Source organism: Papaver somniferum, chromosome 10 (assembly GCF_003573695.1).
Source record: "Papaver somniferum cultivar HN1 chromosome 10, ASM357369v1, whole genome shotgun sequence".
NCBI lineage: Eukaryota > Viridiplantae > Streptophyta > Magnoliopsida > Ranunculales > Papaveraceae > Papaver > Papaver somniferum.
The window spans coordinates 163,194,208-163,205,928 of NC_039367.1; the positions used below are offsets into that span (position 1 = coordinate 163,194,208).

The following is an 11,721-nucleotide window of genomic DNA, read 5'->3' on the forward strand; positions in this document are numbered from 1 at the left end:
TATTTTCTTGGTTATAAAGCTGGTACCAGTGGACATGCTTTTATGGCTATGGTAAAGAGACAGCTGGTGAATGCACATGGTATGAATTCTGCACTTGAACTGTTTTTATTTACTGATGAAGAAGGGAATGCATGTGATAAGTGTGAATCAGAGGAAATGTTTATTTCATTTTGGAACAAAGGTAAACCAAATAAAGATGATTTGGTAAGACTGTGGTTCACTCCAATCATTCCTACTCCTTTATTGTATTATTATTATGAATTTTCTTTATTCTCTAGATCTGTGCATTTAAAGTTTACTAACCCTAACTTCTATTTTGTTTGTAGACTGGTATCAACATTATACATCCATACAGTTGGTTCTAGTCCAAAGAAGAAAGGAGTTAGAATGGAATGTTCTGTTAATGGAGATGAGTTTTGTATTATTGTTGCACCAACAAAGAAGATGAGGAAGGCCATGTCTGCACCAACTACTGCAACAACATCTGCATCAAAGACTTCTACTGCTGATGTACCACCATTTTCAAAGGGCAAGGCAGCTTCTACTACACCATCTTCTTCTACAGCTGGTTCCCAGAAAAAGTGTAAGACAACTGCACCATCCTCCTCCACTGCAGTTGATGTTGGATCTAAAAGGAAGGTACCATCTACTTCTTCTACACCTTCTAGTGCTTGTTTTAACCAGATTTTTAATGGTACTGTTAACATTTCTAGCCAAACAATCAACATTACCGAACCATCATCGAAAAGGGTTAGAAAGCCTAACTCCAAGTATCAACAATAGAAATGCAGGGTTCCTATTTTATGTATTTTTATGTCCTTTGGCATTTATAGACCTATGTCTTTTAATGGCAGACATACTACTAGTTAGTTTCTGTTGAAAGTTTTAGCAGACTATTATTTATGAATCTATGGGTTTAAAAAGTATGGACACATTCATGGTTTTATTTCTTAATTCAGCTCATTACATTGAGGAATACTTCCAATATGATAACATTACATTAACCTTTTCTGACATGAGTTTTGGTTGTGCTTTATCTTCTAATTGTGCACTAAATCTTTTAGTTGTGCACAAATTTGATCTTCAATATTATCTAATTGCTTTTGTTTCTCATAAAGATTGCATCAGAAACCCATTGGAAATCTTCACATTCTAGGCATTTTAGGTAGCCAATACCATAATTCCATGATGTTTGAGCTATGTTTAAAATCCTCACCTTTGTTGAATTGCATTTGGGGTTGATACATCTAGTCTGTGACCAAGGACAATCAAAAAATTTGTGATCACCAACACAAGCTTTACAACCTCCATTGTACTGAGGTGCAATGGATTTAATTGCATCTTCAAACCATTCGAAGTATGAACACATGGGATTAGAGCAAGAAAAGAATTTCTTCCCTGAATTAGCACCATCGTTGACCTTTAAAAGTTTACGAATACCATTACAAGGAACTAAGTTACACCTTGTGTAGATCCAATGACAATCAATTGATTGATGATTTCTTTCGTTGCACATCTCACATTCCTGGCTTGATGTAGCAGCCATTATGCAGTAAATTTTTTTTTTTTACTGATTTTTGGTTGAATCATCTTCACAATTTATAAGTCAGGGGAGACAAAAAAAAATGACCGTTGGGTTTTACAACGGTCGGAATCTCACAACGGTCGGAAAATCTAGTCGTTGATTAGCTAGGATGTTCCACGTGTCGCGATCCTAGCTAATAGGACACCGTGGTCATTTAAAAAAAATCGGTAAATGTAAAACCCAAAATCTCTCGCCGTCCATTTTTGTAATCGACACGTGTCGCAATCTCAGTAAATGACGAAAATACGACCCTAGATTTTCATCTTGGTAGACAGAAGGGTATAAATGTCAATCGATTTCCACGTGCGGGCCACATGCTTACGCATTTGACCACTTAACGCTCTGAAACGGAAAACATAACAGAATGGGGCATTTTGATACAATTTTGGGGCATTTTGATTTCTTGCCTAACGTCCGGGGCATTTTCAAATCTAGGGGTCGATTTTGGGGCATTTTGTCCTTTAACCCTTTTGAAATGTGAATAACTTAATCCAATTCTAACAAAATGCATGAAATGCATGGGATGATGAATAACTAAATCCCAATTCTTACAAAATGCATGGGATGAATACGGACACCAAACATCATTTCCATTTTCTATAATCATCCAAATTTATCCTGACCTACTGAAATTTAATTTTTCCAGCTTGATGCCTAACACACAACTAACACTAATTATTCACGAATGCCTATGCTGCTAAAACATGATTTTGAAGCTGGTTTTGAAGAAATGGTTAATTCTAATTACCTATCAATAGAATAACTATTAAGTTGGTTTTTCCAAGTACAGGTTGTGTACCTGTCGCACTTACGTTGAACTTGCGTTGAAACTTGCCGTCAGAAAATCCCTTTACGACAGATCCAAAACTTCTGCAACACTGGTGTACAATCGTCTGCAGGAAGTGAAGGCTTAACTGGGAATACATCAAAAGATAGTCACAATGTTTAAAAAACCATAAAAGTGATAGTCTCTCGGACAATAAAAACAAACGCATTTATATTTATGTACTATGTTTTGGAAGTGTAGTACCTCGGCATAACTAACATCTGACGATAAGTTTACAACTTAAGCATGAACCATAACAAATATGATCAATGAGAGACACATACTTACCTTACCGGCTTACTCCATTCCCCATGTTGCATGCTCAGAAGTTACTTAACAGAACTTTAAATGTTTATTTGTACATGACGAAGTGTTTTCCAACAACGGATTAACAAACTTTTTTCAAACTAACTCAACTTATGCATTTTCTCTATATACAATCTTAAGAAACTCTAATCGACATGTCACCAACCCAAATCGATTTTGGATTGTATGTTTGTATCCATCTCTGTTGTTCTAGATTCATCCTGTATAACAACAACAAATTAAAAGTACAAAACCAAATCAATCCAAATGCAAATGTAAAATTAGTAATAATGTTGTTACATAGTGGGTACATGAATTTGAGAATTTGGGTGTTGGCTTCATCTGCCTTTGGTTCTTAAATCATCGTTCACACAAATTGCTAAATTCATAATGAAAAAGATTTTGGTCGAAGTAATTAACATCCAAAATCATAAATAGGAATCTAGGCCGCTCGAAATCATCACTAAACATTAAATTGGCTTTGACAAATAAACATAAACCTTAGTAACGTGCAGCCAGCGATAGATCAATCCAATATAAACTGAACCATAAAAACTAAAGATATAATTAGATAAAACTCTGACATATACCTACAAACCTTGACCAACGGAGATGTAAGAGAGAGATCATACCGTGCATCTCAACGATGGGATTAATAACGGATAATAACCTAAAAAGGGGTTTAAAAAGATGCATCTTTCTGTTTGATTAGTGTAAGACCACGGCTCACCTGTTGTCGATGTAATTTTGGGTTCCCAATTTTCGTTGAATTGATTTCGCTGGATTGATTTTGCAAATGCCCGTGTTTGTTTTGGTATTCACCGTTCCGTCCGTATTATGGAATGTGAGTATGTGGTCCTCATAGAATTTTCTATTCCGTTCTGCGTTTGATTCTGTTCGTGGTTCCTGTTTGTGGTTCTGTTTTGATGCAGAAACACCCTTTCTACGTAGATGAATAATTCGTTTTCTTTTGCTCTGGCATCGACTGCAGCCTGTTCAATGTATTCATGGCACGCTTTCTCTTAAGTCTCGCATCGACCGGATGATGTTGCCAATGTGTATCCATTGCAAGCCTTATCAGACATGAGACATCAATCTGATTATTCTGCAAAACGAACAATCTGTAGAGGAAACTAATTGTATCTGGATTATTGATCTGGTCCTGTGAAGGGCAATCTTTTTATATTGATTTCCAAGACGGCTGTCTTTTAGCAGAAGTTCTTCAAGCAATGACAAAGAGTCGTGTCTTTTCGTATTTCTGACTGAAGTAACGATTTATTGTCTTTACTTAAAGATACTGAGGACGCATATCTCTTCGGCAAAGTAACGATTTGGTGTCTTTAACTTTAGAAGATGCGAAATCGTATCTCTTCTGAACAGTGACAAATCGTCTATTGTTTTCCACATGTCGTACTCTTATTGGACAAAATGTGGGGGTTGATGTGGTTCTGACACCTCAGCAAAATCATTCTCCTTTCTATTAAGAAGAATTGATATATGTATGTATCACAACTCAGAATTACGGAAACTACTGCATAACTATCTTGTAAATCTCCATGAGTTTAGCTAAAAAGGGTTGGCAACCCCCCTAAAAAGAATATCTGATAGAAGGACGATAGGGGGTAAAGAACCACAGTGTTTGATATGTCCGCGTCAATTTGGTTTGGAATACAAATGCACTAACAACAATCCATATATAAATGTGTAAAGGATGCTAACAAAATCACATGTCTACACTAACAGGGTGTTAGTCCTCAAGGGAGTTGGGGGAGTTGGGTGTAGTTGTATTTTTTCCCGTTAGTCGTGAGGGAGTCTCTTGAAATCCCCGTTAGTCGTGTAAGAGTTTAGAAGAGTCTCCCCAACTCCCTAGAAAACCCCGTTAGTGGTGGGGGAGTTTGAAAGAAATTCTTAAACTCCCTGTTAGTGGTAAAAATTAGAATGATAGGGAGTTTTTTTTCTTTTTTGGGAGTTCTGAGGAGTTCTAGGGAGTTTATAGTGTATTTTTGCCTCACTCCAAATCTCTCAAAAAAGTAGAGATTTTGGGAGAGTCTCTCAAACTCCCTACACTAAACACACCAAACTCTCTCAAACTCCATATACTCTCTTACACTCCCTCAAAATCCCCAAGATTCAAAATACATTAAACTCCCTCCAACTCACTCGTGGACTAACCCCCTGTAAGAGCAAGTCTTATGGTGGAATCCATCCATCTTCCATCTTCCACGCCACCACAGCACTTGGAACTGTGGATGGAAGCGCAAGTGTAATGGTGGAATAGTAGAAACGCTATTCTTAATGGAGCTAAAAAAACGCAATTAAGAATGGAGCTAAAAAAACGCAATTAAGAATGAAGCTTTTTTCTCAGCTATTAGATTTTAACAACTCATTTTAAATCTACGGATAAAAAAAAACGCAATTCTTAATGGCGTTTTTTTAGCGCTATTCTTATTGGCGTTCAGATGGATTCCACGAACCCTTCCACGAAATCGTGGAACCTTACTTGGATTTTCTGTGGAAGACCCCAACTTAAAAGCCACTAGACTTGACATTCCATGATTTTTCCACACTTGGAATAGTTTGGATTCCACAATAAGACTTGCTCTAAATGATAACCAAAGCTGCACACCATTCCCGTGTGTGGTAACGTTTCCAGGATTACCAAGATGACGGGTTTGATCGTGGGGAGCACCATGCTCTGCAGCAAGATTAAAATGTGCCCTACATTAAAATCAAAAATTATTGGTGAATTAATTACAATTTAACCATTTAAACAATACAAAGTAGCATTCTCTATATGCTTTTCTCAACATTTCCCGTTGACGTACAACCATTTGTAGTCTCACTACTGCTATCTACGATAATTTGATTCACCAAATTTACTTGTGATCTATCCAAAAACCTACATCCAAGAAGATAAACACAAATACAAAGAGACATTACCATATAGAAAATGATGCACATCTACTAACTAATAAAGGAAGAAGAAACAAAATGAAATCAGGAATGAATCGATTTCAACTTGAAGTCAATTCATAGAGGTTCATTCACCTAATTATAGTAAACCAATAAGAAACTATTCTAATATATATATATCTTGATTCTCAATTACATTATATGATACACTTTTGTGTAAAGTTGATATGACTACGAAACATTGTAGAACATATGTAGCGGGGAAATCAGAATATAAAATGCATCAAAATGAAAACCAAAGGGCGACTAACTTGCTATTCAAATGCATAAACTTCATCATCTAATCTAAAACAGAAATATACCTACAAACCAAATATTAAGCTCTTGACAGAGACATTTCCATTAACAATTTAAAGCTCATAAATTTAAAGTTCATGTTCAAGATAAGAAAAATCAAACTATAATTGAAATAGAGTTGTGACCGTAATGATAGGAAGAAATTATTTAAACGCAAATTATCTAATATTCATCGAATCAAAAGCTATAAAGAAACCTAAAATTACCTAAGATGGATGGCACCTCTTTTCCCAAAACAACATTCTAAACCTGCAAACAATAAACTTAGAAACTTAAATTAAAAAAATTCAATCAAAAACTGAAAAGAATTTAAGAAAAAAAGGGCAAAATCAAACCAAGATTGAAAATAATTAAAGGGAAAAAAATTGGCACCTGATAGAGTATGCGTCTGAAACATGTTGAGATGGTGACCTATATTGGTGTTTAAGCAGGGGAACATTTGTAACGTATGAGAAGAGAAGAGCAGTAGATAATATTCTAACGGAAGAGGATAATTAGGGGGAGATCATATGTTACAAATGATCTGTAGTGGAAGAGGATAATTGAGTTTACATATTAATGTGTAACGGAAGAAGAGGGATCAATCTAAGCGGTTGGATCCGGGAGTAAAACATGGACTGAATTTCAGCCACGATTTGTCTTTCAACTCCGTGAGACTTTGAGAGCAAATAGTGGCCGTGGATCACAATAGAACTCCCAATCATAACCGTCGGATCAAACAAAAATCATTTGTTTTTGTAAGATAGATGTATTGATATCTTGGTACTTCGTTGAAGAAACTACATCAACTATTCTGCAAATCATCTCCGAAAAGCTAGCAATTCAATACACGAGTGCTCAATGCATTTAAAGAAGCATGAAAACTCGAGAACTCTAATATTAGAAGACTAGCACAAAAAAAAAAAAACTTCATCAACTAGCAATTTCTTCATGAAGGAACAAACAATCTTTTGCATTCAAGAAATTTGTTCATCGAAATTGGGAAGTCTCGTCTCAAAGATTTGCAAGCCAAGATTTAACTGAAGTACTTATCAGGAGAGGATCATACTAAGAGGTATTTTAATGGACTATCGCGTTGTACTCTTTTTCCTTCGTCAAGGTTTTGTCCCACTGGGTTTTCCTTATCAAGGTTTTAACGAGGCGTCATTTACGCGTCAATCACTACTCTATACGTTTTGCACTCTTTTTCTTTCGCCTAGGTTTTTTCCTTTGGGTTTTCCTAGCAAGATTTTAATGAGACAATGTCTAGTAGCGTGGTATCATCCAAGGGGGAGTGTTGTAACTAAATATGTGGTGGATTTACACCACACTCACACCTCCCTCTCATGTCTTCTTCTTTGTCCTTTTACATTCTTCGCTACTTTGTAACCCCCACAACTAGTGGTGATAACTAAGGATTAATACCTTTAGTAATGAGCATGCACTCCATTACTTCCCTAGTGTTAATGTTATCTTTACTACATTCTCTTACCTATAATTTGAGGCTCACTCCCTTTGTAATGTGTACATCTAATGAGAATTGTCTTCTTCTCTTCTCTCTATTTTCTGCGTCTCCATTTGGTTTATAACAATAACACACTTCAGTGGTATCCTGAATCCGTCGTCCGTTCCCTCGGATTTTTACACGAAATCCACCATTGCAAGTCGACGTCTTTCACAACTAAATCATCTTCTCGAAAACCATTGCAACTTCAATCGTCATATAAACAGGTACCTTTGTAAATGAAACCAGCACCACATGAATTGAGGGAAAGCTCCATCTCCACCACCGACATGAAAAATATAAGATTGAAAGCGGATGATCAAAGATGAGCAGAACTGTCACTACATCTGGACAAGAAACCCACAATAGCCATGATTCATTTATTTGTCTGCAACCCAAACTTTGAACCCCCACTAACATCCTCGGCGCCGTCGTCTTCAAGACCCATCAAACACCATTGAAACCGCTTAAGAAAGGTAGGAAAATTTTACGCTAAGGTTTTGACCGATAATGAAGTTGAAAAAGAAAGCAAAGGAGATAGATAAGTTTAATTCTTATCAACCAGTAATTTTTTAATATGGGTTAGTTTTTTGATCAACCAGTGATTTTTTAATTCCTTACTTATGCATTGTACAAGGCTTCCTTACTTGTGTGCTGTAAATAAGTTTATTAGATTTTGCATTTAGAATTCCCTAATATCCTAATCATGGAGAAAGTACTGCTTTTTATGGGAAATCAAAATCTGCAAGTAATCGACTCCCCATCTGTTACATTAGTAATGATGACTATGACATCACCGATGATACTAGCCTGTATCATGACATTGATAATGAAGACGCGCTGAGATTCTAGTCTGTACACAGTTCGAAGGCTTACGGGCAATTTATGGTGAGGACGACAAGGTTGCACAACTTGCTGTTGCACTATTAATTGGTTCTCTTCTGAGATTGGTCTTGACTCTTGATGAAATGTCCAGTTCTAAAGTTTCTGCCAGATAAACGGAGATGGAATTGCGGGTGTCTTTTAGCTGTCGTGTTTCATCTTTTATGTGAAAATAAATCTGTTGTTCACTTTAGTTTCTGTTGAGCCCCATGTATCTGTTGCGAAAACAGACGCATTACCATTGAACTCTGATACTCAGAGAGGTGCTCCCAAGACAACCAGGTCCCGGAAAATGGAAACCGGACGTAATATTATATGCACGGTAACAGGCAAGGGGGCTCGATGTGCGCGACTGAAGATGGGGTTGTTTTTTGAGATATAAATACGACTCTCTCCGTTTTTAAAAGGTAGTATTTGCGCATTAGAAATAAATTTATTTGGGTTTATGAAATAAATTTTCAGCGCTAGACGTGATCTTCAACATCAGGTAAGAAACTTTTCATTCTATCAAGATGCTTTCAGTTTCCAGTAAAAACTTGTGCAGCAAAAGATTAACAGCATCAGCATCGATTATAGGCAACAATAGTAATCTCTTATTAGACATTCTATATCGTTTACCAGTGAAATCTTTGTTAGTATTCAAAACCATATCGAAACAATGGCTAACCCTAATATCTGATCCATCCTTTGAAAGAAACTATCATATTTGTAGTCGTCGTCTTTTTAAACCTGCACTATTTATGAAAAAAACTTTGAAAACATTAGTACAAAGTGTGACAGAATAATCAGATTTTGAAACACTGGTCATTGATGAACGAAACGGAATTGATTATGCTCCATTCAATACTCCAATTGCTGTTGAACGTCGCTCGCGTTTAAATTTAGAGCAATCTTGCCATGGTCTTGTTCTTTTCAAAGTTCAGAATGGTGGTTGTCACGAAACTTATGTCATGTACAATCCGTCCATGAGGCGTTGCAGGAGGCTTACTTCACCTCCATCTAGAAGACCTGACAGGCCTCGTGTTTTTAGTGTAACTATAGCTTTCGATCCTACGAAATCAAGTTACTATGTGATGCAGGGCGGAAGCGTTGAATAGAAATAATACTAAAACCACATGTTTCCGAGATATCACTCTCAAGGAAAACACTACTTTTTCAATTCATCCAAGACTGTTTAACATTAAAACAAAGAGTTCTTTATATAGATAACTCTTCTCATATTTCCTAAACTATCAAAATACTGATTACCTAAAATAAAAGATATTCCTAAATTAATAAATCCCTACATAAATAATTATACTACTAAAATATTCTTCATAAATGAAAATAACTTAATTAATTATAATATTATTTTCCAAATAATAATAATAAATAAGAGAATAATACCAATAAACAAATATATTTTCTTTTCCTAAATACTCCACCATTATGAAACTGTTTGTGTTTGCAAAACAGATGTCAGTCAAGACATGTATCATATAAAAATCTACTCTTCTAAGACAGACTGTTGGAGAGACGCAGGAGATCCCTTTCCTTTTTCTAAACTTGGTGTATTATTTCATTCTGGTGTGTATTGGAATGGTTCAGTCCACTGGTTCGACGAGTGGTTGGGAGATCTCCATTATTTTAATATTGATTCTGAGTCAATGAAGAAAATGGAAATGCCTAGGGATCCAACGAAAGGTTTTAGGAGGCACATTGTATACTTCAATGAGCGCAGGGGACATATATATCTTATAGATATGCGCAACAACGACATTCCCCGTTATGACATTTGGGAGATGCCTACCGACTATACGGGATGGAATCTCAAGTATTATGTTGATCTAGGTCCATTAACAACTGTATACCCTGGCATTATATTAGATAGAAGTTTTTTCTGTCGTTTTAAACTGCATGTGCTGCTTATCGAGGAAGGCGAAGATTCATCAAGGTTGATATTATGGGTAGGGAAGGACAAGGTGATATCCTTTGACCTTAAAACTAAGAATTTTAAGGAAATGTATGATGTTAATCCCGATGCTTGGCTAGAAGGCTTTGAATATGTCGAAACACTTGCTCACGTGTGATATTGCTGTGAAGCAACCAAGTACTGCTTGAAATTTCAGATACTTATGTAAAATCAAAGACGACCTGGGTGATTCTAGTTTGTGTTTGGATGGACCACCATGACCTGGTATTGTCAAGTTACATCCACAAGACAACTGTTAGAGTACCGACCCTAAACTCGTCATAAGTCCATGGGTAGAAATCAATGCGGGTGACAACTACGCCCATACGTAGGTGCCCCAACACTTTAATCTAGTCTATAGGTCACCTCTTTCGTGGAGCGGGCATGGACCGTGGTGGTTGGCTCTGATACCAATTGTCAGGGTACCGACCCTAAACTCGTCATAAGCCCATGGATAGAACTCAACTCGAAAACCGGTTGATTAGATGAGGGAACCCATTGACTTATAAACTACCAATTAAGCCCCATCTAACCAATGTGGGACTAGGATTCCAACAACAACCATGTGTAGGAGAATTTGGTGGAGGTGGGAATATGGGTTCTTGGTGTTCATGACAGCAGCACTTGCAAAACGTAGGAAATACGTAGTCACTGATCGAGCACTTAGTACTGACAACGTCACCCTCTTATATTATTCTGAGCATGTATGTCTAGGTTTATTAAATGTACTTCTGAGATTCTCAAGCTCCAAATTATTCCTGAGAAGGTCCGACATTAATGTTTTTTTGCGGATTGCTATGACGTTTTTTCTTTTGTGCATTTTCCATTACAAGTTATTGCTTAAATTTAAGTATTTATATGAACAGTCTCACAATAGTGTGGACTCATTGTTTCTCATTGAGTATTTATATGCAACAGATACAAGTTACGGAAGAAGAATTCAATCCTAATCTAAACAAATAAAACGAGATTACAGTAGAGTTACATTGTTACAGCCTGTTACAACAACCAAATATACATAAGACTCGGACTTACAATAGACTGCAGCTGCTAGACACTGGAAGACTTGGACTGATTGTTAACTGGCGACTGCATGCACAGCTGCGGTGACTACAATGCAACAATCTTCTTAGAAACTAGACATATATGCTAAATAATGAAAGGTAAAAAATGCCAAATTGGGCTGGTCTTGGGTTCTAGCAATGAAATAATTATGCTAGTTTTGAGGATCTAAGAATGCCAAAAGTGATTCAATATTGTCTCTGTTTTTATTTTTACCGTCAATGTACTTGTAACTGTTCAACATACAGTTTATACTAGAAAGTTAGCGTTGTTTTAGGTAGTTAAATTTCTCTGTATAAGCGGTTAAACTGCAACATGAAAAAACCCTCAAGCCTTTAATTATTTCAGGTTCTCTT

General features: G+C 36.4%; 1 protein-coding gene across 1 annotated transcript; it reads left to right on the forward strand.

Moving 5' to 3' along the window:
* Positions 1-9,821: 9,821 nt before the first annotated feature.
* Positions 9,822-10,421, forward strand: LOC113316768 (F-box protein At5g07610-like). The gene has a single exon (XM_026564917.1). It carries the CDS (start codon positions 9,822-9,824, stop codon positions 10,419-10,421), a length of 600 nt encoding a protein of 199 aa, XP_026420702.1.
* Positions 10,422-11,721: the final 1,300 nt, after the last annotated feature.